General features: G+C 50.4%; 1 protein-coding gene and 1 non-coding gene across 2 annotated transcripts in view; one reads left to right on the top strand and one right to left on the bottom strand.

The window, feature by feature from the left end:
• The window catches only part of MCMBP (minichromosome maintenance complex binding protein), a 57,202-nt gene extending 45,872 nt beyond the window's left edge, over nucleotides 1-11,330 (bottom strand). Inside the window, exon 1 of the mRNA XM_008270606.5 lies at nucleotides 11,002-11,330. Coding sequence (XP_008268828.1) covers nucleotides 11,002-11,059 — 58 coding nt within the window. The 5' untranslated portion in view covers nucleotides 11,060-11,330. The remainder of the gene's footprint in view (nucleotides 1-11,001) is intronic.
• Nucleotides 946-1,073, top strand: LOC127484281 (small nucleolar RNA SNORA18). Its single transcript, XR_007911162.3, has one exon. It is a non-coding gene; the product is annotated as a small nucleolar RNA SNORA18 (small nucleolar RNA).
• Nucleotides 11,331-27,035: the final 15,705 nt, after the last annotated feature.

The following is a 27,035-nucleotide window of genomic DNA, read 5'->3' as shown; positions in this document are numbered from 1 at the left end:
CTGCTGCTTTTCCCAGGCCATTAGCAGGGAGTTGGATTGGAAGTGGAACCAGCGTTCATATAGGATGCTGGAACTGTATGCAGAGGCTTTACCTACTATGCCACAATGCCAGCCCCTCATCTCATGATTATTATTGAAAATAGTTCTATAATATGGAGTAAGGAAATATTAAAATTACTCCACTTAACAGATTAAATGTGATCCTTATCAAGATTTCAACTGTCTATTCCAGAAATATAAAAGTTAAAATTCATAGTGACATGTAACTAACTTCAAACACCCACAACAACCTTTACAAATAACAAGGGCAGGCAGTTGGCCTAGTGCTTAAGATCCCACTTTGGGGGCTGGCACTGTGGTGTAGTGGGTAAAGCTGCTGCCTGCAGGGTCAGCTTCCCATTTGGTGCTGGTTCAAGTCCAGGCTGCTCCAATTCCAATCCAGCTCTCTGCTATGGCCTGGGAAAGCAGTAGAAGATGGCCCAGGTCCTTGGGGCCCTGCACCGGTTTGGGAGACCCAGAGGAAGCTCCTGGTTCCTGGCTTCGGATCGGCCTAACTCCGGCCACTGTGGCCACCTGGGGAGTAGACCAGCCAATGGAAGACCTCTCTGTCTCTGCCTCTCTGTAACTCTGCCTTTCAAATAAATGAATAAACTTCAAAAAAAAAAAAAAAAAAAGTGCCACTTTGGGCGCCATCACACCACATCAGAGTGCCTGAGTTTGAGTCCCAGCTCCACAACCAATCCAGCTTCCGGAAAGGCAGCAGGGGATGGCTCAGGCTGTTGGAAACCTGCAACCCATACAAGAAACCTGGCTTGAGTTTCTGGTTCCCAGTTTCAGCCTGGCCCAGCCCTAGCTGTTGCAGGCATATGGGGAGTAGACCACCAAACTGGTCTACTCTGCCTTTCAAATAAACAAATAAAAACTTGAAATATTAAAAACAACAATGTTGAGGTCTATCCCGATAGGGCTTTTCCTATAGCCACTCATTGTTGGAAACGTCTCATAGAGTAACTGTGGTTTTGCTTTACTCAGGACTTTTTCTTAGGTCTATTGGAAGGAACTACAAGACAATTCATTAGTCAAGGTGTGAAAGACCTAATAGTTTTGTTTTTTAACCTTAGGTATTGGAATATCCCAGATAGTTGTATTTTTGAGTGATGGCTTAGGAAAAAAATACAGCCATTCACATGTGTGCACGTCAGAATCAGGCAAGCACATCTAAAGTGGAATTTTGAAGTTATTATGTAATTCAAGTGAGGATTAACAGACCAGAAATTGTGGGCTTCAAGATTTAAAAGAGCTAACTAACTAGATGACTTTGGACAGAGGAAGGAATTGCAACATGGGGACTTCCTTAAATAAAAATTTATTATTAACTTGCCTTATGTTATACAGCATAAAAAATAAACTCTACACTGGTTTGTAGAAAGTCAAAAAATTAAAATTAAAATAAAAAATAATAAAATTAAAACAACAAGAACAGGGGCCAGCACTGTGGCTAGGCTGCTGCGCCGGCATCCCAGTTCGAGTACCAGTTTGAGTCCCGGCTGCTCCACTTCTGATCCAGCTCTTTGCTTATGGCCCAGGAAAGCAATGGAAGATGGCCCAAGTGCTTGGGCCCCTCCCTGCACCCTTTTGGGAGGCCTGCAAGAAATTCTTCTCTCCTAGCTTTGGATCTGCTCGGCTCCAGCTGTTGCGGCCATTGCGGGGGGGGGGGGGGTGACCCAGAGGATGGAAGCCCTTTCTCTGTGTCACTCCATCTCTGTGTAGTCTACCTCTCAAATTAAAAACAAACAAAAACCCCAAGAACAAAGATGGAGGACTCACCCTTGCTAATTTCAACACTTCACACATAAAGCTATGGTACTGATGTAAGGACAGACTGTGGAATGAAATTCTGAGATCAAAAATAGTCACAAATCTATCAATTAATTTTTCACAAGTATGTCAAAATCATTCCATGAGGAAAAAATGGATTTCTCCACAACTGGTGCTGAGACAAGTAGCTATCCACATGCCAAAGAATGAATCTGTGGCACACTGAGTTATGGCTGCTGTCTGTGATGCCAGCATCCCATATAAGCACCAGTTTGAGTCCTGGCTGTTCCACTTTTGATCCAGCTCCTTGTTAACATGCCTGGGAAAGCATCAGCAGATGTCCCAAGTACCTGGGCTTCTGTCACCCACATGGGAGACCGGGATAGAGTTTCTGACTCCTAGCTTTAGTCTGGCCCAGCGCCAGCAGGTTGCAATCATTTAGGGAGTGAATAAGCAGATGAAAGATCTCTCTCTGTAACTCTGTTTTTTGTTTTTTGGTTTTGTTTTTTTTTTTTTTTTTTTTTTTTTTGACAGGCAGAGTGGACAGTGAGAGAGAGAGACAGAGAGAAAGGTCTTCCTTTGCCGTTGGTTCACCCTCCAATGGCCACCGCGCTGATCTGATGGCAGGAGCCAGGTGCTTCTCCTGGTCTCCCATGGGGTGCAGGGCCCAAGCACCTGGGCCATCCTCCACTGCCTTCCCGGGCCACAGCAGAGAGCTGGCCTGGAAGAGGGGCAACTGGGAAAGAATCCAGCGCCCTGACTGGGACTAGAACCCGGTATGCCGGCGCCACTAGGTGGAGGATTAGCCTATTGAGCCGTGGCACCGGCCAACTCTGCTTTTCAAATGAATAAATTAAAAAAAAAAAATGAACTTGGACTCCAACCTCAAAACATTCAAACCTCTCCCTCTCTTCCTCTTTCTGCCTCCCTGTAACTCTGCCTTTCAAACAAATCTTTAAAAAGAAAAAAATCATATAATACTTTTAGTTATTGGAGAAAATCAAAACCACAATGAGATACCACTTCATACCCACCAGTATGCCTGTAACTTATAACCTTAGAGAAAATAACAAAACTTAGAGAGTATGTGGAACTGGAGCCCTCACACACTGCTGGTGGCAATGCAAAACGGGGCAAGTTTAGCAGTTCCTCCACAAGTTAAAATTACCACACGACCTAGCAATCCCAATCCTCAGTAATGAGTATAATCCATTGAAATGAAAACACACATTCCCAGGAAAACTTATACATACATAAGTGTTTATAGCAGCACTAGTCCAAGAGCCGAAAAAAACAAAAACTGCCCAAGTGTCCATCAGCAGATGAATGCATAAACATGTGGTCTATACATACAATGGAATTATTGTGATTACAAAAGGAAATGCAGCACTGACATTCATACATGCTACAACTCAGATAAATCTTGAAAACATTATACTAAAAGAAGCCAGACTCCAAAACGATCATGTTAGGTAAAATCTAGAGACACTATTAGTTCCCCAGGATGAGACGTGGAGGTGGGGGGACTTGGAGAGTGTGACCACTAACATGGGGTTTCTTTCTGGGGTGATGGAAAGGATAGTGGTGATGGCTGCATAACATTATGAATGTACTAAAAATTAAAATTGTACATTTTAAAATGGCAAATTTTGTTATCGGACTTATATTTCTTAGGATTGATTTATGTATTAGAAAGTCAGAGTTACACAGATAGAAAGAGAGGCAGAAAGAAAGATCTTCCATCCGCTGTTCACTCCCCAGAAGGCTGCAAAGGGCAGAGCTGCACCGATCCAAAGCCAGGAGCTTGTTCCAGCTCTCCCACACGGGCGCAGGGGCCCAAGGACTTGGACCATCTTCTACTGTTTTCCCAGGCCACAGCAGAGAGCTGGATCAGAAGTGGAGCAGGCGGGTCTCAAACCAACGCCCATATAGGATGCCTGCACTGCAGGCTGGGGCTTTAACCCGTTGTGCCACAGCACCAGCCCTTATATTTCAATAACAAAAAAACTGCAGGAGAACTCAAACTAGAAAGAGTTAAAAGTATCCAAACTCTGGGGCCAGTTTTGTGGTGCAGTGGGATAAGCCACCACCTGAGACAACTTTAGTATTCCAGGAGTGCAGATTTGAGTCCAGGCTGCTCTGCTTCCAATCCAGCTCTCTCTTCATGTGCCTGCGAAAGCAGCAGCAGACGGCCAGAGTGCCTGGGCCCCTGCTACCCTGAGTGGGACCCAGATGGAGTTCCAGGATCCAGGTTTCAGCCTGGCCCAGCTCTGGCTGCTGCGGCCATTATGGAAGTGGATATTTGAGCCCCCTTTATCTCTCCCTCTGTAACTTTGCTTTTCAAATAAATAAATCTTTCTTTTAAAAAGTACCCACACTTCAATGAGAGGAAAACATACTTTCTACTCACTTAATACTATGTGTTTTTTTTGTGTTTTTTTTTGTTTTGTTTTGTTTTTTTGGACAGGCAGAGTGGAGAGAGAGAGAGAGAGAGAGAGAGAGAGACAGACAGACAGACAGACAGACAGAGAGAAAGGTCTTCCTTCCATTGGTTCACCCCCAAATGGCCGCTGCAGCCAGCGCATCGTGCTGATCCGAAGCCAGGAGCCAGGTGCTTCCTCCTGGTCTCCCATGCGGGTGCAGGGCCCAAACACTTGGGCCATCCTCCACTGCCTTCCCAGGCCACAGCAGAGAGCTGGACTGGAAGAGGAGCAACTGGGACAGAATCCGGTGCCCCAACTGGGACTAGAACCCGGGGTGCCAGCGCCACAGGCAGAGGATTTGAGCCACAGTGTCGGCCTATGTTGGTTTTTTAACCACAAAAAAACTTATTATTTTATAATTTATAAACCCATATATTCACTTTTCACATGGCTGCCCAATCCATTCTTCTCTGAATACATCCCCACTGCTGAGGTGTGGCTGTCCATCGTGTGACTGCCCTACATAACTCAGTGCCATGGCCTTAGCTGACTGACTCATGAGTGGACTCTATGCTGAGCCAATCAGATTTCTAAAACTTTTTATTTGAGAGGCAGAAAGAGAGGAGAGACAGAGCTCCCATTCACTAGTTCATTCCTAAATACCAGAAACGGCCCACGGGGAGGGTGGAAACCAGGAGCTCAAACCAGGTCTCTTACAGGAGTGGCAGGAATCCAGCTGTGTGAGCCCATCACTGCTGCCTCCCAGGGTTTGCAGAAGTCAGGGGCCAAAGGCAGGTAGTGAAGCCTGCCTTCACCACCACACCAAACACCCACCTTACCATAAGCAGACTTTCATTTTTTTTTTTTTAAAGATTTACTTGTTTGAGAGTTATAGACAGAGAGAGGGAGAGACAAAGAGAGAGAAGTCTTCCATCTGCTGGTTCACTCCCCAAGTGGCCGCAACGGCCAGAGCTGGGCCGATCTGAAGCCAGGAGTTTCTTCCAGGTCTCCCACATGAGTGCAGGGACCCAAGCACTTGGGCCATCTTCCACTGCTTTCCCAGACCATTAGCAGGGAGCTGGATCAAAAGTGGAACAGCTGGGACTTGAACCAGTAACCATTTGGGATGTCAGCACCATAGGTGGAGGCTTAAACTACTACACCACAGTGCCAGCCCCCCCTTAAGCAGATTTTCTATGCTTGGAATTTGGAATTAAGATTAAGATGTGGGAGGCCGGCGCCATGGCTCAATAGGCTAACCCTCCGCCTTGCGGCGCCGGCACACCGGATTCTAGTCCTGGTCGGAGCGCCAGATTCTGTCCCGGTTGCCCCTCTTCCAGGTCAGCTCTGTTGTGGCCTGGGAGTGCAGTGGAGGATGGCCCAAGTACTTGGGCCCTGCACCCCGTGGGAGACCAGGATAAGTACCTGGCTCCTGGCTTCGGATCAGCGTGGTACGCTGGCCGCAGCAGCCATTGGAGGGTGAACCAACGGCAAAGGAAGACCTTTCTCTCTGTCTCTCTCTCACTGTCTACTCTGCCTGTCAAAAAAAAAAAAAAAAAAGATTAAGATGTGGGGCCTGTGCTGTGACACAGTGGGTTAAAGCCCAAGACTGCAGTGCTGGCATCCCATATGGGTGCTGGTCCTGTTCTGATCCAGCTCCTCTCTGCTATGGTCTGGGAAAGCAGTAGAAGGTGCCCCAGCCCTTGGGTCCCTACACCTGCGTGGGAGACCTGGAAGAAACTCCTGGCTCCTGACTTTGGATCGACCCAGCTCTGGCCACTGTGCCATTTGGGGAGTGAACCAGCAGATGGAAGACCTCTCTCCCCTTCTCTGTTTCTCCCTCTCTCTGTAACTCTTTCAAATAAATAAAATAAATAAAAAAAAAAAAAGATTAAGATGCTAGGTGGTATGGATTGGGAATGAAAAAAAATGGATTTGGAAGCTATGGAGTGGAGAAAAACAAAGTGTGCAGATGAATACAACTGAAGGCAAACTCTAAGAGTCGCTCTGGATTCCTGCTGGCTCTGTAATTTCTGATTTCATTCAGTATCCTAGAACATACCCTCCCTGCCTTTGGGTTCTACAGCCTTAGCGCAAACTCCTTTTTCTCAGAGGCTTACAAAGGGCAGGGGGGTAGAAGAGATCCAAGCTGGTACAAAATATAAGGGTACAAACTGTTTATAGATTCCTGCAATACTAAAAAGTAGACCAGCTTTTACTTGATAACGTTTTAAATTCTCTAAAATGCTAGTGATGGAGTGGGTGTTTAGCCTGGTAGTTAAGACACACTGGTGCCTGGGTTTGCTTCCCGGCTCCAGGTCTTGGCTCCAGCTTCTGGCCAATGCATATCCTAGGAAGGAGCAGTGATGGGCTCCTAACACCTAAGAGGGAGACATCAACTAAGTTCCCAGCTCAGGGAACTGTTCCCAGTCCTGGTCATTGTGGATGTCTGTGGAAAGAATCAGTGGATGGGAGCTTTGTCTCAAAATACACAAAATGTTAGTGATGAAGTATTGTACCCTGGGGCCAGCACTGTGACATGAGTGCTTGTTCAAGTCCCCGTTGCTCCACTTCCGATCCAGCTCCCAGCTAATGCATCTGGGAAAGCGGCAGAAAGGCCGCAGCTACCTATGTGGGAGACCCAGATGGAGAGTCAGGCTCCTGGCTTTGGCCTGGCCCAGCCCAGGTTGTTGTAGCTAATTGAGGAGCGAACCAGAGATGGAAAATCTCTTTGAGAGATTTATTTCAAATAAATCTTAAAAGAAAAAAAAAAATAAGGAATATTGTATCCTGCCCTCCTCCACATACTCTGCTACATGACCCAGTCAAGTTCTATTAGCAAAGAACCTTAAATATAACCAAAACTAATGATCATGGTCCAACCAGTGCTCTAAAGGGAAAAGAATAAAAAATCAAAGTTGATAAGCATTCCTACTTCTTCTGAAATTATTTTATTAATAATCAATTATAATGATTTTAATTTATTTAAATATGATCAATATAATTACATAAAATTATTTACAAAATATTTATAAAATATTTATTTAAATATAATTAATTAGTTATTAATTCAAGTAAAGAAAATTCCTTTTAAATAAAGATTAAAGGAAAAAGTAGAATATAACTTTTTTTTTTTGATTTAAGGTTCCCACCTTTGTTAAGGGAAGTGATGTGTGGTGGGTCACCAAATGTACAATTATTATGAGGACTAAGCCATCAGCATTATACAGCCCAATAAAGACGTATTAAAGTATTCCTACATATTAAGCCATTGGACCTCAACATCCTGGATATAAAATCAGTCAGAAAGCAGAACTAAAACATCAGACTCATTTCATAAAGGCTTGTAGGGAAAAATTCACACATGAACAATTATAAAAATGTGGCTATACAAATTCAAAACATAGATTTGATTCACAAAGAGAAGTTACTGGTTCATATAATTTTGACTGGCCACCCCAGAATTTCAAAGTTCTTACCTGAATCAAGAAAGCACAAGGATCTGCATGTGACAATAACTCATACCTGGTATTATCCTACTCTCTGAACTAATGTGAGGCCCATTAGGCCTGTCCTAAGTTTGAGATTTGTGGTCAGAGTAACCATCCCAATGTACACCATTGTTGATTAATCTATCTTTCCACTGCCTGTGACCAACACTGTCTACTGAGCACTTTCAATGTTCAAAGCACATTCTAGGCAATGCAAACACAATGGTGATTAACACTGATACAGGCCCTGAATTCTCAAAACCAGGGAACCCTTGGAAACAAGTTATTTCAATAAGGTGTTTATAGTAACTCTCAGGATGCACAGTATCCTACAGTAACAGGGAGTAGAGAGTATCCTGTGGTACCTACCCCAATCCAGTTCTCAAAAGAAAAGTAACATTTAGCCAGGGAAAGCAGACGTGGGATGGGAGGGAGAAGGGTACAAAACAAACAAGAGATGCGGACAGACAAGTTCAAAATCCAAAAGTGAAACGGGGTTCAGTATGCTGAGGGGGCACACAGCAACCAAGTCTGAAGGCTAGGCAGGGGCATGGCTGAGAAGGGCCTCCGAAACCTTTTCAAAATGTCCAGGTCAGATATTAAGCCCAACAGGAAGTCACTGAAGGAGCTGGTTCCAGTGCGGTGAATGGAAGAGAAGCAAGACTGGAGGCAGAGACCAGTTAGCAGGCTCTTCCACTCACCCAGGAAAGATCTTAAGTAATCTGAATTGTGACAGCAGCAGTGGGAAGGAAGATCTCAGGCCACATGAAAGAGACGTTTAAGAGCTAGAACGGATAAGGTATAGTGAGTGGCAGAATGCAGATCCTGAGAGAGAAAGAAGGCTAAGTGGGTGGTCATCAAAACATGAGCATGACACACTCACAAGAACCAGGCCAGTACAAAAGTTTTCTGATATGAAAGAAACAGTCCCCACCCGCACTAATACAGTAGCCTCCATCCACATGAAGCTACTGAGCCCAAGGAATACAACACTGAGAAACTGAACTTCGTAACTCTATGATTTTAGTTAACTAATTAATTAGAAGGGCAGGGAGAGATTTTTCATCTACTGGCTCACCCTCCAAATACCTGTACAAGAGCCCGGGTTGAGCCAGGCCAAATATCCGGATCTCCTACATGTGTGGTAGGAACCCAAGTACCTGAGCCATCATCTGCTGCCTCCCACCATGTATCAGCAGGAAGCTAGGAATGGAACCAGGCACTGTGATGCGGGATGCAGCGCCCCAGGCAGAGTCCGAGGGCTGTGGCAAGTGCCCATTCCTACCCAGATTTAAATAGCTAGTGGTCACTCCTGTATTGGACAGCACAACTCCAGATCACTGAAGACACCTAACCTAAACACACAACAGGGTTAGGAAGTTTATGTGGAAACATGTGACAAGGACAAGGATCACCAAAAAAAAAAAAAAAAAAAAAAAAAAAAAATTCTCAGACTCGCTGGAAAGATGTCCTACGTGAAAGAAGAAATTTCATTACTTTTCCGGGCCGGTGCGGTGGCGCAGCAGGTTAACGCCCTGGCCTGAAGTGCCGGAAATTCCATGTGGGCTACAGTTCGAGTCCTAGCTGCTCCACTTCCAGTCCAGCTCTCTGCTGTGGCCTGGGAAAGCAGTAGAAGATGGCCCAAGTCCTTGGGCCCTACACCCCCGTGGGAGACCCAGAAGAAGCTCCTGGCTTCGGCTCAGTGCAGCTCCAACTGTTACAGCCAACTGGGGAGTGAACCATCGGATGGAAGACCTCTCTGCCTCTCCTCTCTCTATGTAACTCTGACTTTCAAATAAATATTTTTTTAAGAAAAGAAACTTCATTACTTCTCTATAAGACACAACCTATATGGAGTAAGACATTCTGGGGAGAAACACACCAGAAAGATTCAGGCTGCGACAAAAATCCCCCAAACATATCCAGTATGACTAGAGTGTATTTCTCATAAATAAATTTTCTAATAACAGCAACTGGAACTTAGCCCAATACGCACCAAACCCTCTTACTTTGGAAGGGCTTTCCTTAAAAGTTATCTACGCACCTGCACCTTCTTAACCCAACAATGCTGCAGTTTAACCTGCACTTGACATTTCGGGGCCGTACTTTGCATATCGGTCGTCAGCTCCAGCGATCCGGACGCTGAACAGCAAATGACCAGGGCTTCGTGGAGGAATACATCCACCCTGTTCTCAGAGAAGCCCGGACACTGCATTTGCCCAGTTTTGTTTTGCAATATAGACACAGCTTTAATTTCCACTCGTTCTCAGGGTGTCCAGTGCACTGGGCTACACGCCGGGCGCCTGACTCAGGTCTCCTAGTCCCAGCCTGGGAAGCCAGGGAACTAAGTTGGGTACAATCACGAAGAGCTGCTTAGTGGGCACCGAGCCCCTCCAGCACTGTGCGCCAGCGGCTCCGGCTGCTCAGGACTGCAGTTCTCTGCGAGTCTCTCCTCCCAGTACCCCACGTCTGAGCGAGCCGAGACCACGCTCAGCTCTCGGTCACCCCAGGCAAGCCAGGGGCGGCGACCCAACGCAGGGGTTCTGGCGGGGTCTTGGCCCACCACCGCCAGAGTGCGAGCAATGCCGGGGAAGGAGGGAGGGGCCGGCAAGCCCAGTGAACCAAAACCGAATCTCGAGTTTTCTCCTTGTACCGGAAGCAGCAAAGCAGCAGGAGCAGTAGCAACTAAAGTTTGCTAAGCTCGCCGGCTGCGTTCCCTACGCAGAGAGGCACTTCGGGGGCTCCGGCACGGGGCCGGAGGCAGACCAGACGGGTTCAAATCCACCCCAACAGCAGCAAGACGCAGCCACCCCGGGAGCTGCCCTCCTGCGCGGCGGAGGTGTGCCAGCCAGGAGTTGCGGCAACTTCTGTGCAAGCCAGCGCGCACCGCCCGGCACACCGGAAGTTTTGAAATATCCTGAAGCTCCCCACCGGCGAGCTCCGCCGGCCTCCCCGAGGCTCCAGCCCCGCGCCCGGCGCGTGCCACGCGAGGCTCCGGCCCCGGCGGCGCCCCAGACGGCAGCCAGGCCGTCCACCACGGCCAGCCCGCGCGACCTCACCTTGGCCGCCCGCGAGCGGCGAATCGGGCAGGTGGGAGGCACCTGCAGCCGCGGCCCGCCGGGGGCCGTCCCAGCTCGGCCGGTGCAGGCCGGCGCCGCCTGTCGCCGCGCGAGCCCTCTGGGCGGTCCCGCGTGGGGACCCGCGCGGCGGGGACGGGCCCCGGAGGGCTTCTGCAAACTCGACAGCCCGCCCCCGGCGCCGCCACTCACCGAAGAAGCCTTGCACGATCCCGAGCGGGTGGTTGAGCCAGTCCTCCCCACAGGGCATCTCGCCGAGGGCCGCGGCCGGGGCGGCAGCGGCGGCGGCGGCGGCGACGGGGATCCGCGGGCCGAGCGGCCGGCGCCCAGCTCCTCCTCAGGAGCTCGGCCGCTCCTCGCCCCGAGCCCGCCCACGCACGACGAGCCGCGGGGCGCACACCGCCCGGCCTCCCTGCGCCTTCCGGAGCGGCGGCGGCGGCGGACGCGGAGGCGCAGGCGACCGGCAGGCGCGGCGCGCGCGGGCCCCTAGCCTCCACTTCGCACAATGGCGGGAAACAGCCGCCGCCGACCGCGCTGCCTGCTCCTGGGTGGAGCTCGCGCGGGGAGGGGCGGCGGCGGCGGCGCGCGGCGCGTCCCCGCGCGGCGAGGGGGCGGGGCGGGCGGGGCCGCGGCGCGGCGGCCGCCATCTTGGAGTCGGGCGAGGGAAGGGCGGGCTGCGGAGGCGGGCGCGTGGCGAGCCCGCGTGGCGCCGCGGGCCGGGTGCGGGCGTGCCGGGGCCTCGGACTGCCCCTCAGTCGTTGAACGTGCGAGTTCTCGCGCCGCAGCCGAAATCGCACGCTCTGAGAGACCCCAGCGTCTTCCCCGGGCGGCCTTGGAGCGTCGAAACAGCCCTTGGTCGCCCACCACCTTTGCGTGGATTTTTTTTTTTTTTTTTTTGCTCTCGGTAACGCCTCTCTGGTGACTTCCCTTGGCTGGATGAGGTCTTCCCGCGGGAGGTACACATCCAGGCCCCGGGGTGCGTGTTGGGACCCCGGCCCCGTTCCCTGCGGTGGAGGCGCGGCGCAGGGCCTGAAGGACTGTCGGGCGCCCCGGGCATCCCCGCCGGCGCAGCCGCGCCCCAGTATTTGTGCATGAACTTGGGGAGGCGGAGCGCGCGACCATCCGCTAGTTACCCCCAGGTGCTAGTTACACCCCAGGTCCGCTTGCCTGGGGCCGGGCCGGGCACGAACGGGGGCTGAGGCTCTCGATTCAGGCGTCCCAGGTGAGCGGCGGGGCCCGGTCAGGTGCGCCGTGGCCTGTGCCTCCCAAGGTGTGCAGGGACGTGGCTGGAGCCGTGCCCTCCGCAGCGGCCCGCACCCCACAAGGGTGTGCCGGGATCCCCTCGGAAGGAAGGTGGGGAGGTCGTTTGCTGGAGGACGGGAGATACTGAGTTGGCCCGTGAGGTGGTGTTCCCCAGGACCTGGAGTGCACCCCAGAAAGCCCCAGCCTTGTCAGCTGAGAGAGAGGCGGGGATCGGCAGGAAATCTACAAAGTGGGGCGCTGAACCCGCGTCTCAGCGCTGCGGGGGAGGAACAGACCTGGGTTATCTGGGAGCAGGTGCAGAGCGACAGCAAGGGAGGAGCCACTCGAAGAGGGGGCTTAGCATTTGGGGTTTACATAACGCCTTTGTCAAAGAAAAATAAATCTGTAAACAAATTACAAGACAAAAGAAAGGCTTTCCAGGCTAATGGCCGATGCAGGTTCAAGTTTGTCTCTTAGATTCTCCTGGGGCCACCCCTGGACTGATCAGCGTCGCAGCTGTCCAGCGGCTAACTTTTAGCCTTCCTGGTTGAGAAGGAAGGAGGGAACACTTTTGAAAATTTATGCCCTGTGTTTTGGCAAAGCGCAGGAGAGCAGGGAGCTTTTCCGCATCTTCTCAATGGCCTTTAGCACAAAATGATCCTAGGCCAAAGTGGTGTGTTGTGGTGTGACATTCCGGTTTACTCCAGGGTAGCACAGGGTGAGGGGTTTCTCTTGGCGACTTCATCCGTTGGTGTTCTGGGTTGTATGTTTCACTCTTGTGAGTGGCCAAGTCCTGAACTCTCCCACTGCTAATACAGTGGACAGTGAGAGAGAGACAGAGAGAAAGGTCTTCCTTTGCCGTTGGTTCACCCTCCAATGGCCGCCGCGGCCGCGGCCGGCGCACCGCGCTGATCCGATGGCAGGAGCCAGGTGCTTTTCCTGGTCTCCCATGGGGTGCAGGGCCCAAGCACTTGGACCATCCTCCACTGCACTCCCTGGCCACAGCAGAGGGCTGGCCTGGAAGAGGGGCAACCGGGACAGAATCCGGCGCCCCGACTGGGACTAGAACCCGGTGTGCCGGCACCGCTAGGCGGAGGATTAGCCTAGTGAGCCGCGGCGCCGGCCTTGCTACTACATTCTTTCATTTAGCAGTGTTGCCAGGTCCTTGGTGTTGGTAAAATGGTGCCATATTCCTAGTCCAGCCTGGCTTACTAGAAGTCAGGTGACCCAATAGCCCAATCACAAGTGTCAGCTCCACCCCACTCTAATGGGTTTGCCACTCCCTCTCCCTTACTTCTGCAAAGCTGTGTAAGACCTGGTCTCCCAGGACGGGCTGCTGTTCCCTCTGTGCACGGGGAGGCAGCCCGTCGGGTTTCCCACACTCGACATTAACCTTTTCCCTTACTCAGGTGTTTGGTGTGTTTTGTGGTGGCCTTTCCTTTCACTTGGTATTGAATAGGGAAATCACATCTTAGCTTCTTGTGAGGCACAAGTTAAAATGATGACATGAAATGTCTGATTTTGAATCCTTCAATTTCAGATTTGCTTTGAATTGCAGCGGTATGATGTGTGTGTGTGAAACATTTTCCTTCTGTCCTTCTGAGTTCTTGGCAGAGGCCTCTGTAACAAAAGGAAAATCCACAAGAGGAAGGCGTACAGTTTATGTGCCGTGAGTTTTGTAAGTGTTACTGAGGAGTGGGGGACCCGGAAGAAGCTCCTGGCTCCTGGCTTCAGATTGGTGCGACTCCAGCCTTTGCAGCCAACTGGGGAGTGAACCAGCGCATGGAAGGCTCTCTGCCTCGCCTTCTCTCTCTGTGTAACTCTGACTTTCAAATAAATAAATAAATCTTGGCCGGCGCCGTGGCTCAATAGGCTAATCCTCCACCTTGCGGCGCCGGCACACCGGGTTCTAGTCCCGGTCGGGGCGCCGGATTCTGTCCCGGTTGCCCCTCTTCCAGGCCAGCTCTCTGCTATGGCCAGGGAGTGCAGTGGAGGATGGCCCAGGTGCTTGGGCCCTGCACCCCATGGGAGACCAGGAAAAGCACCTGGCTCCTGGCTCCTGCCATCGGATCAGCGCGGTGCGCCGGCTGCAGCGGCGGCCATTGGAGGGTGAACCAACGGCAAAGGAAGACCTTTCTCTCTCTGTCTCTCTCTCTCACTGTCCACTCTGCCTGTCAAAAAAAAAAAAAAAAATCTTAAAAGAAAAAAAAAGAGGTACAGGAGCTAAGAGGTTCAGCCGCAGTCTCTGTACCTTAGCCTATATGCCAATTCAGCATAGCCACTTTCCCATGATGCACCTCGAGCCTCTACCATGAATAAGATACCACAGAGCTGTCCCAGAGACCACCGGGTGCACTGAATGCCACCCAAACCCTACCATGTGTTTGCATATTCATTTAGGACACCACCCTGTGCCCAATAAATGGGACAGATATATTGAGGTGAGTGCATTTCTCTCCTCATATACTTTCTTGTTGATCTGTTGATCTCTATTTTTTTTTTTTGATTTATTTTTTTTTATTTGAAAGACAGAGTTATAGAGAGAGGTAGAGACAGAGAGAGGTCTTCCATCCGCTGGTTCACTCCCCAGATGGCTACAATGGCCAGAGCTGCGCCAGTCCGAAGCCAGGAGCCAGGAGCTTCTTCCAGGTCTCCCACGCGGATGCAGGAGCCCAAGGACTTGGGCCATCTTTTACTGCTTTCCCAGGCCGTAGCAGAGAGATGGATTGGAAGTGAAACATCCGGGTCTCGAACCAGTGCCCATATGGGATGCTGGAGCTTCAGGCCAGGGCTTTAACCCACTGCACCACAGTGCCAGCCCTTGTTGATCTCTAAATAAATCCTCCTCTGATTTTTGCACATTAAGCCCCTGCTTTGAATTCTGTCATTAGAGACAGACCTTGGAATAAATCCAGCTGTTGGAGCCCTTGCCCACAGCAGCAGGACCAGCGTGGGAGCTGAAAGCGGTGAACTGGGGAAGCAGGAAGGCCAGTGCACGATCGCCCTCCTCTTCAGAGCACAGGAGGCTCCTTTCCTCTGGGCAGGGAGAGGGCGCCTCCCATGGAAGGTTTTGACCTACTTTGGGGGAAGGCCAGCAAGTCCTTTGGGGCACCTGCCAACCTCAGATTCCTTCCACTGGTTGGTGTAGCTTGTCCTGACCCCTGCACAAGGAACGTTTCAACTTTTGGCTTCTCCTTCTATACTTAGTGATCTATCAGACCAACAGTTGCTCAGGTTTTCTATCAAGAGACACTGTAATCCTTTTGAAATGTAACCATTGTATAATGCAAAACATTTCACCCTGCACTTTTTTTTTTATTTTTCCCCCAAAGAAAGCTTTTATTTAAGGAATACAGACTTCATGCATTTCATAAGTACAACTTTAGGAATGTAGTGATTCTTCCCACCATACCTGCCCCCCAACCCACTCTCCCACCCCTCCTCCTCCTCCCTCTCCCATTCCCAGTCCCATTCTCCACTAAGATCCGTTTTCAACTAACTTTGTACACAGCAGACCAACTCTGCACTAACTAAAGAGTTCAGCAATTTGCACGGTAAAACAAACTAAAACTCTTCCTCAATAGTTGAGAAAAGGGCTGTTCAAAGTCATTGCATCTTGAAATTAATTTCACTTCTTTTTTTTTTTCTTTTTTAGAAACTTAATTAACTTTATGGCCGGCGCCGCGGCTCACTAGGCTAATCCTCTGCCTTGCGGCGCCAGCACACCTGGTTCTAGTCCCGGTCAGGGAGCCGGATTCTGTCCCGGTTGCCCCTCTTCCAGGCCAGCTCTCTGCTGTGGCCAGGGAGTGCAGTGGAGGATGGCCCAGGTGCTTGGGCCCTGCACCCCACAGGAGACCAGGATAAGTACCTGGCTCCTGCCATTGGATCAGCGCGGTGCGCAGGCCACAGCGCGCTGGCCGCAGCGGCCATTGGAGGGTGAACCAACGGCAAAAGGAAGACCTTTCTCTCTGTCTCTCTCTCTCACTGTCCACTCTGCCTGTCAAAAAAAAAAAAAAAGAAAATTAACTTTAAGGAAACACCCAAGAATGATACATCTTTTGGGAGCGCTTAGACATAGTCATAATAAAACTTTTTGAGAACAGAGTTTTTGAGAACAGAGATCCTGCATGGGAAGTTAGTGCACAGTGACTCTTGTTAATTTAGCAACTAACACTTTTTAAAAAATTTTTATTTGAGAGGTAGAGTTACAGACAGTAAGAGAGAGAGACAGAGAGAAAGGTCTTCACTCTGCTGGTTCACTCCCCAGATGGCTGCAACAGCCAGAGCTGCGCCAATCTGAAGCCAGGAGCCAGATGCTTCTTCCTGGTCTCCCATGCGGGTGCAGGGTCCCAAGCACTTGGGCCATCTTCTACTGCTTTCCCAGGCCATAGCAGAGAGCTGGATTGGGCCGGCACCGCGGCTCACTAGGCTAATCCTCCGCCTAGCAGCGCCGGCACACCGGGTTCTAGTCCCAGTCGGGGAGCCGGATTCTGTCCCGGTTGCCCCTCTTCCAGGCCAGCTCTCTGCTGTGGCCAGGGAAGGCAGTGGAGGATGGCCCAGGTGCTTGGGCCCTGCACCCCATGGGAGACCAGGAAAAGCACCTGGCTCCTGGCTCCTGCCATCGGATCAGCGCGGTGCACCGGCCGCAGCGCGCCGGCCGCGGCGGCCATTGGAGGGTGAACCAACGGCAAAAGGAAGACCTTTCTCTCTGTCTCTCTCTCTCACTGTCCACTCTGCCTGTCAAAAAAAAATAAAAAATAAAAAAGAAAGCTGGATTGGAAGAGGAGCAGCTGGGACTAGAACCAGCGCCCATATGGGATGCTGGCACCACAGGTGGAGGATTAACCTGTGCCATGCTGCCGGACCCAACAATTAACACACTTATGTGTGACATCAGTGATCACCCAAGGCTGTTGAAATGAGGTGCCTAGGCTATGGAAGCCTTTTGAATGCACAAATTCCGTCAGTATTTAGACAAGGCCATAAGCAAAGTGGAAATTCTCTACTCCCGTCAGAGAAAAGTACCTCCTTCTTTGATGACCACTTCTTTCCACTGTCACCTTGTACTTTTTCTGTGCAGAATATCCTGGTACTGGTAAATAGTTACCAAGTGTAAAAGCCGGGTGTGTGTGTGTGTGTGTGTTTGTGTGTGTGCGTGTCCAGAATTCTTCCTCCAAACCAAGCCTCCCTTTTTTTTTAGATTTATTTGTTTGTTTAAAATGCAGAGTTAGAGAGAAAGATCTTGATCTACTGGTTCACCTCCCCCCAAATGGCCCCCAGTGGTCAAAGTTGGGCCTCCCGGAAGCCAGGAGCTTCTTCTGGGTCTCCAACGTGGGTGCAGCGTTCCAAGTACTTGGGTCATCTTCTGCTGCTTTCCCAGGCAATTAGAAGTGGAGTGACATCCATATGGAATGCCGATGCAGGAGGTGGCGTGCTATGCCACAGTGCCAGCCCCCTAAGCCTGCATTTTTAAGGGAGGCATTCAGTAACTGTCTATAAAGTGCTTTCAGACAGCACTGGGAATACTGGGGTGGAAGAAGGAGATTCCATTGCCACCCTAGTGGAGCTTATGGTCTAGTAGGGGACTCATTTCCAGCCATGTCAGGTGCTGGAGTAAGAAAAGTCTGGAGGGGAAAGGAACTGCGGCAAGACTTCTATTGAGAGGAGAGTTGTGGGGGGATGGGGAACAATGCTTCTAGGCTTGCCTTTTATACCAGGACTTGAAATGTAAATAATTTAGGAGAAAAGGGTGCAGAAAAGCTGTTCCAAACCGTAAGACTGGGAAAACAAAAATCTGTTCAGAAAAATTAAAATAATCATTTACCATGGAACTTGGCAATTAATAGTGTTTATGTGGCCATAGTAATGTTAAAATTTAAATATTGACCTAGGCAGCATTATCATTTAACCATATTGGAAGGGTGGGGAATAGGAAGGATTCATTTCTGATAACTCTTGGTGATAAGGACAAAGGTCAAAAAGATCTTCTATCTGGGAGCTCAACAGATAATGCAGAAGGGAGGGGAACCAGAAGTGGTGCAGCCCTGTTTACTTGGAAATGCTGAAGTTCAAAAGAGCCAGCTGAGGAGGTTGGAAGTGGTTGCCAGCAGGGTCTGGTAAATGTTCCTTTAAAACATTTGCTGGGCCGGCGCCGTGGCTCAATAGGCTAATCCTCTGCCTAGCGGCGCCAGCACACCGGGTTCTAGTCCCGGTCGGGGCGCCGGATTCTGTCCCGGTTGCCCCTCTTCCAGGCCAGCTCTCTGCTATGGCCAGGGAGTGCAGTGGAGGATGGCCCAGGTGCTTGGGCCCTGCACCCCATGGGAGACCAGGAAAAGCACCTGGCTCCTGGCTCCTGCCATCGGATCAGCGCGGTGCGCCGGCTGCAGCGGCGGCCATTGGAGGGTGAACCAACGGCAAAGGAAGACCTTTCTCTCTCTGTCTCTCTCTCTCACTGTCCACTCTGCCTGTCAAAAAAAAAAAAAAATTTGCTGGTTTTCTGTGTTCTTAGCACTAATTCAACCCAGCTGCACTAGGATTTCAGTTGGGTTGCAAGATCTTTGAAGCAGTGATTTGGGTGTCTTTACTGCTCTGTTTCTCCTGCACCTAGAACAGTGCTTCACATGGAATAGTCGCTGCATGGAAAATCCACACGTCCCACAATGCCCAAGTCACCTGCGTAGCTCTTTTTTAAAAATAATTTTTTTTTTACTTATTTGAAAGAGTTTCACAGAGAGAGAAAGAGACAGATCTTTGATCAGCTAGGTGACTCCCCAAATGGCCACATAGCCATGTCTGGGCTAGACCACCCATCTGGGTCTCCCTTATGGATGCAAGGGCCCAAGCACTTGGGCCATCTTCCACTGCTTTTCCAAGCACATTAGCATGGAACTGGTGAGAAGCAGGGCAGGGGAAGCCAACCAGCTCCCATATGGGATGCTGGTGCCACAGGTGGCAGCCTAACCTGTGCACCACCGCACCAGCTGTACTTGTGTTGCTACTTAAACACGTCAGGTATTCTGTCCACATATTTTAATGATTTTTTGCATTTTATTTATTAAATACTTATTTTCATTTTATTTGACAAGGAGAGAGAAACAGAGATAGACTAAGAGAATTTCCATCCCCACCTTCTCTCCCCAAATGTCCCCAACAGCCGGGGCTAGGACAGGCTGAAGCCAGGAGCCCAGAACTCACTCCAGTTCTCTCACAAGGATGCCAGGGACCCAAGAACTTGAGCCATCATTTGTTGCCTTTCCTGGGTACACAGCAGCAGGAAGCAGAGGAGCCAGGACTCCAAACCAGGCACTCTGACACGGGATGCAGGCACCCCAAACAGCATCCTAACCACTGTGTGAAATCCTGCCCCTGACATCAGTGTATCAAATAAATTATCTTTTTTTCTTTTTTTTTTTTAATTGTTAATTTCCATTCATGTGCAAAGGAGAGTGAGAGAGATCTTCCATCCACTGGTTCACTCCTCAAATGGCCACAAAAGCCAGGGCTGGGTCAGGCCAAAGCCAGGAGCCCGACACTCAATCAGGGCTTCCATGTGGATGTCTGAGGACCCAAGCACCTGGACTGCCTCCCAGGATACAGTAGCAGGAAGCTGGATCGGGAGCAGAGGAACTGGGACGTGAGCCTCCTGTGCCACACGCCCACCCCCTCTTCTTCCTATGCAGGCTTCCCTCCTTTCCTAGGTGTAGACAGGTTGCCCAGTGAAGACCTGTATTTCCCAGCTACAGGGTACAGAGGTAGCTGAGACTGCTCGCTTGTGGGGAACTACACTTCCCAGCCTTCCCTAGAGCTAGGTGGGCTTGTGTTTTACCAGTGAACTGTGAGTGAGTGAGATCTCTGGGACTTCCACTCAATTTCTTAGCAGCAAAGGTTTGGCCCTAGCTACTCTTGCCTCCTTCCAGATGATGGTGCTGACTAGCATGACCTTTGTTAAACACACTTTGTATTTTTATATGTTTTTATATATTTTTAAATATTTTATTTATTTATTTGAAATGTACAGTTACAGACAATAAGAGAGAGAGAGACAGAGAGAAAGGTCTTCCTTCCGTTGGTTCACTCTGCAAATGGCTACAACAGCCGCGGCTACGCAGATCGAAGCCAGGAGCCAGGACCTTCCTCTGGGTCTTCCCACGCGGGTGCAGGGGCCCAAGGACTTGGGCCATTTTCCACTGCCTTCCCAGGCCATAGTGGAGAACTGGATTGGAAGAGGAGCAGCTGGGACTATAACCGGTGCCCATATGGGATGCTGGCACTGCAGGCGGAGGATTACCCTACTGTGCCACAGAGCCAGCCCCATATTTTTTAAAGAATTATTATTTTTTAAAATTTATTTGACAGGTAGAGTTATAGACAATGAGAGAGAGAGAGATAGAGAGAAAGGTCTTCCTTCCATTGGTTCACTCCCCAAATGGCTGCTATGGCTGGCGTTGCACTGATCCGAAACCAAGAGCCAGGTGCGTCTTGCTGGTCTCCCATGCGGGTTCAGGGGCCCCAGCACTTGGGCCATCCTCCACTGCTCTCCTGGGCCACAGCAGAGAGCTGGACTGGAAGAGGAGCAACCGGGACTAGAACCTGGCGCCCACATGGGATGCCAGTGCTGCAGGCGGAGGATTAACCAAGTGAGCCGTGGCGCTGGCTCCATAAGGAATTATTTTATTTATTCGAAAGAGTTACAGAAAGAGGCAGAGCCAGAGAGAGAGAGAGAGAGAGAGAGGTCTTCCGTTCTGGTGGCTCACTCCCAAATGGCTGATGGCCAGAGCTGGGCGGATCTGAAACCAGGAGCCAGGAGTCTCCTCTGGGTCTCCCACAAGGGTACAGAGGCCCAAGGACTTGGCCCATCTTCCACTGCTTTCCCAGGCCATAGCAGAGAGCTGGATCGGAAGAGAAGCAGCCGGGATGCAAACTGGCGCCCATATGGGATGCTGGTGCTGCAGGCTGAGGCTTTAACCCACTGCACCACAGTGCCGGCCCCTGTATTTTTATATGAACATGCATTCTGTGTGCTGTTTATACAGCTGCTGGCATTACTCTAAATATTTTAGAAGTTGATATCAGAAGTGTGGTGCTACCATCGCAGAGAGTAATGTGGCTTTAGTTCAGTAGTGGGGTAGTGGCGAAAAAATGAGAGGAGCACAAGACCCCAGGCAATTAAGGATATTATTTTATTCAGCCTGTTGCAATCAGGGGAACATTGTTTCATGAGCATCTCAAAGAGGAGGGTTAATATTTGAGATTTTGTAAAACAAAGAATCCAGGGGCTGGCCCTGTGGCGCAGTGGGTTAACGCCCTGGCCTGAAGCACCAGCATCCCATATGGGTGCCAGTTTGAGACTCAGCTGCTTCACTTCTGACCCAGCTCTCTGCTATGGCCTGGGAAAGCAGTAGAAGACGGCCCAAGTGCTTGGGCCCCTGCACCATGTGGGAGACCTGGAGGAAGCTGCTGGCTTTGGGTCAGTGCAGCTCTGGACGTTGCAGCCAACTGAGGAGTGAACCAGCAGATGGAAGACCTATCTCTCTCTCTCTCTCTCTCTCTCTCTCTCTCTCTCTCTCTGCCTCTCCTTCTCTCTGGGTAACCTGACTTTTAAATAAATAAATAAATATTTAAAAAACAACAAAGAATCCATTGAGGAAGGGGAAAAACATTGGAAAAGAAAAGAGTAAGGTGATGCCTTGCAGTTAGCATAGCACAAAAGGGTGGGGAGACTTCTAACTCTCCGTGTGTGTGTGTGTGTGTGTGTGTGTGTGTTGAGTGTGTGTGTGTGTTGAGTGTGTGTGTGTGTTGAGAGTGTGTGTGTGTGTGTGTGTGTGTTGAGAATGGATGGGGCCAGGGGAGGGAAGTTGGGTGTGGAAATTTGGCAATGAAGACATCCCTGTACCACGTTGAGTGCCCGTGTCTGAGTTCCGGCTCTGGCTCCTGATTCCTGCTTGCTGGTAATGCAGACCCTGGAAGGCAGCAGATAAGGCCTCCAGTGGTTGTGTCACCGCTGCCCACATGAGAGACCTGGATTGAGTTTCTGCTTATTGGCTTCCACCTAGCCCAGTCTTGGACATTGCACGCATGTGGAGAAGTGAACCAGTGAGTGGGAGCCCCGTTTCCCCTTTGTTATGTGTCTTTCTACCCCACCAATAAAGTGTGGGGATTTAAAAGGTGAATTGGGGGCCAGTGCCATGGCTCACTAGGCTAATCCTCCACCTGTGGCTCTGGCACCCCAGGTTCCAGTCCCGGTTGGGGCTCCGGGTACTAGTCCCAGCTGCTCCTCTTCCAGTCCAGCTTTCAGCTGTGGCCCGGGAGGGCAGTGGAGGATGGCCCAAGTGCTTGGGTCCCTGTACCTGCATGGGAGACCAGGGGAAGCACCCGGCTCCTGGCTTTGGATTGGCACAGCGCCGGCCGTGGTGGCCATTGGGGGAGTGAACCAACGGAAGGAAGACCTTTCTCTCTGTCTCTCTCTCACTGGCTATAACTCTTTTTGTCTCTCTCTCTCTCACTAACTCTGCCTGTTTAAAAAAAAAAAAAAGGTGAATTGGGGTATGAACGGGGTTTATTGATTCTGAGGTTAAATATGGGATTGTGTGGCTGGGCTGTTGTCCTGGGAAACCCTGATCTCAGTATCTCTGATAGTCTGTTTATATTCCTCTAAAATTCATCTGTTAGAATCTAAGACAGTAGCTCTGTATCTTTAGTTCCCATGCCCCAGAGAGGATGCTTGCAAACTCTTGCCTACAAGTCGGAAACTGGCTGCTAGTGTTCCTGCAGCTCGGTGGAAAAACTATGCGGGTTGAGGGAGAGATTGTATTATTCAGTATTTATGTATTATGTATTATTATACATGTGCTTCGTCTTGTTTCACCCCCTCCAGAGGGGGCTGTCAGCGGGTCCCGTTCTCAGAGTGGGGGAGGGGACCTGACTGCTCAGTGCCAACCAGTCCCCCTCATTCGAGGACCTCACTTTCCTGTCCCCCAGCACTTCCAGGGCTGCCCAAAGCCCAGCTAGTCATAAATCTTCTGGTGATTCTGTGCTGCACTCCGGTCGTCGTTGGGCTTTTCCTACTGCGGGTCTGCTACATCACGGACAGCTTGTCCACCTCTTTGCTGCTTCCAAAATCTCTGTTTCAGTCTCCTCCTTCTTATGGGTTTATGCTTCCAAAACAAAAACCATTTGTGTTTGCCCCAAGTTTCCAAAGGAGCAAATGACGACACATGTGTTCAGGCCGACTGCCTCCCCCAGGCGTTGCTCATCCTGCTGGTCACCGAGGCTAGATCACCATCGTCACCCACCTGGCCCTGCCGGCCAATGGCTCTTCCTTCGAGGCTCGCTCCTTCCTGAGTTCACAGCAGAATGTTACTTCTCCACGCGTCTTTAAAGGCTTCTTTGACTCACCTTTGCCCTCACCGTAAGACGCTACACCACCTAACTGGTGCCTGCTCTTTATCCTCATTCCCAGCTTCCTCCTGGTTGCTCCCTGGACTCCAGCCACAAGGTAACGTGTGTCTCTCTTAACGCTCACATATGGCAGCTCAGGGGTTCCCACCCACTGCTTCCTCTGGCCTTCCCTTCCCCAAGTCCTTCCAGTTCACTTGTACTCGCTGCCTTTTAGGTCTTCACTTTGCTTGCCATCTTCAGAGAAGACTTTCATGTCACTTTAGACTAAGCAGGGCCTCTGTTGATGGTCTGGTTATTTGAAATAGTTGCTGTCTCTTCCCGGGAAACAGTTACCCACCCTCCCCTGATGCCGCCAGTGTTCCCGTGTGATGATCTGGGACATGCTGCATTGGAACATACATCATTCCTCAGTTTATTATCATGTGCTTAGCTGACACAGTCAACTGTAGGAAAGGACAGGTTCCACGTCTGCCTCACCACCCTGCACCCTCGTGTTTAGCACACTGCTCTGCTCACTTGTGATAACAACAGAGACTGTCCTTGACAGTTCTCCACACAGCTTCCAGCAGCGTAAGGCCAGGCGTCCAGGACGACTGCCCTGAGATGCCTGCCTAGCAGAGTGGGTGTCTGGAGCAGCACGTGACGTCGCAGCTTGGGAACACGGGCGCTCATGTTGAAGTGCCCGGTTAGGGTTCTGCTTCTGATTTAGCTACCTGCTGGTGCACACCCGTGGGGGCAGCAGACGAGGTCCCTGCCATCACTGTGACGGATACACGCTCCTTTCCACTTTCACACTATGATTGACCAAAGCTAATTGCTGAGCTTGTGACTGACCACAGCGTCTGTTCAATTCTACAGATGAATAATGCTGGCTTGGGAATTCCAGAAAATGGCCTTGAGAAAGGCAGCTGAGGTTGCAGAGTGAGATTGCCAGAGTGCCCAGAGGGTTGGATGAAAGGAACCACTGTGCCCTCATCAAGCTCTTTATTGCCTGGCTGGAGGCCAACATGCAGCTGCCCCAACCTTTGTTCCCCGTGTTCCTAACTCCCCTTCATCTCCTCTTTCTGCTCTTTACAAAGTTTTCCTCCTCAAAAAAGAAAAAAAAAAAAAAAAACCCGAAAGGGAACAAGTGTTTGTTAAGAAGTTGAATAAATTCAAACAGTTGTACACTATTGGTAAGAAAGGGGCCGGTGCTGTAGTGTAGCAGGTAAAGCTGCCACTTGCAGTGCCAGCATCCCATATGGCCACCGGTTCTAGTCCTGCCTGCACTACTTCTGATTTGGCTCTCTGCTATGTCCTGGGAAAGCAGTAGAAGATGGTCCAAGTCCTTGGGCCCCTGCACCCGTGTGGGAGACAAGCTCCTGGAACAAGCTTCTGGCTCCTGGCTTTGGATCAACACAGCTCTAGCTGTTGTAGCCATTTGGGGAGTGAACCAGCAGATGGAAGACCTCTCTCTCTCTCTCTCTCTCTCTGCATCTGCCTCTCTGTAACTCTTAAAAAAAAAAAAAAAAAAGAGCTGGCGCTGTGGCTCATAGGCTAATCCTCCGCCTTGCAGCGCCGGCACACCGGGTTCTAGTCCCCGTCGGGGCAACGGATTCTGTCCCGGTTGCCCCTCTTCCAGGCCAGCTCTCTGCTGTGGCCAGGGAGTGCAGTGGAGGATGGCCCAAGTGCTTGAGCCCTGCACCCCATGGGAGACCAGGAGAAGTACCTGGCTCCTGCCTTCGGATCAGCGCAGTGTGCCGGCCGCAGCGTGCCGGCCACGGCGGCCATTGGAGGGTGAACCAACGGCAAAGGAAGACCTTTCTCTCTGTCTCTCTCTCACTGTCTAACTCTGCCTTAAAAAAAAAAAAAAAAAGAATGGCATGGTCAATACAGAAGGCAGTATGGACTTAACAATATAGGCCTGTGTTGTAGTGCAGTAGCTTAAGCCACTGCCTGCAATGCCAGGATCCCATATTGGAGTGCTGACTTGAGTCCTGGTTGTTTTGCTTGCTTCTTCTTCTTCTTCTTTTTTTTAAGATTTATTTTTTACTTGAGAGCCAGAGTTACACAGAGAGAGGAGAGGCAGAGAGAGAGAGAGAGAGAGAGAGAGAGAGGAGTGTCTTCCATCTGATGGTTTACTCCCCAATTGACCACAATGGCTGGAACTACACCTATCAGAAGCCAGGAGCCAGGAGCTTCTTTCAGGTCTTCCACACGGGTGCAGGGGCCTAAGCATTTGGGCCTTCCTCTACTGCTTTCCCAGGCCATAGCAGCAAGCTTGATTGGAAGTAGAGCAGCCGGGACTGGAACTGGTGCCCATATGAGATGTTGGCACTGCAGGTGGCAGCTTTACTCGCTATGCCGCTGTGCCAACACCTGCTCTGCCTTTCAAATCAACCAGCCAACCAACCAAACAGCCAATGTTTGGAATGAAAGTCCTCCTAGCAAGAAAGTTTTAAAGTAAGGACATAGCTTTCCTCATGGACTTTGTCTACCTCAAAATAAACCACTATCAGAACATACCTGTGACTACAGACTTCTAATTTTGGCCACCGAAGATTAGAGATGGAACTTGAGCACCCCCTTGACTTGCATCCTCTGGTCTGCTTTAACAAAAATCAGGAGGAAAAGAAAGCTAGGCATTAGAATTGTAAAGATAGGTGTAGGCCTATTAAAGGCTTCTTTGCACAGTGACCTGCCCTCAAGGAGACCCAACAGGCCAGTCCACTGCAGTGGCTTTCAATGTGGAAAGCCAGGGCTTCAGCCAAAGTCAGCTTGTGAAGAGCCCTGCAGCTCTGCCAGCCAAGAGTTGGATCACTGGAAATGGAGCTGCCCTGGAGTCAAAGGACACCCAGGTCAGAGCCGCAGATCTTGCTGGCTCCAAGCTGGAGAGCCCTTCACTCGGCCCAGCTTCCAACGTAACCAATGCTGCTGAGGGGACGGCCAACTAGGGTCAGTAACACTGCAGGCAGAACTGTAAATTTCCTGTTGGAGATGCCACCTGTCGTGACCTGGCCAGCTCTCCTCCCAGGCCAGTTGGGTAATGGAAGTCAACAGGGTGCCTTCCCAAGGAGGTTCACACCTCCCTTAGGATATACTCATGTGAAGGGATAGGTAGGTCTGGGCCTCATAACTGAAAAGGCCTTAAAGTCCACCAGATTATTATCAGGCCCCTTCTGTCAGTTTCTATTTGCCTCTCAATTGGAGAACTTATTCATGGCTTAGACAACATCTTTCTTAGGTCCTCTAATAATGACTCTGTCCTTTGTTCTAGACCCTGTCTAGCCCACTTGGGGCCTCATTCCTTTTTCTTTTCTTTTTTTTTTAAAGATTTATTTATTTGAAAGTCAGAGTTATACAGAGAGAGGAGAGGCAGAGAGAGAGAGAGAAAGAGAGAGAGAGAGAGAGAGAGAGATATCTTGGTTCACTCCCCAATCGGCTGCAACGGCCAGAGCTGTGCCGATCGATCCAAAGCCTGGAGCCAGGAGCCAGGAGCCAGGAGCCAGGAGCCAGGAGCCAGGGGCCAGGAGCTTCTTCCAGGTCTCCCACATGGGTGCTGGAGCCCAAGGACTTGGGCCATCTTCTACCACTTTCCCAGACCATAG

This window comes from Oryctolagus cuniculus, chromosome 15, assembly GCF_051225735.1.
Source record: "Oryctolagus cuniculus isolate XC-2025 breed Fujian yellow rabbit chromosome 15, ASM5122573v1, whole genome shotgun sequence".
Lineage (NCBI taxonomy): Eukaryota > Metazoa > Chordata > Mammalia > Lagomorpha > Leporidae > Oryctolagus > Oryctolagus cuniculus.
The sequence above is the reverse complement of the archived record's forward strand: the minus strand, read 5'-3'. Positions and strand labels throughout refer to the sequence as shown.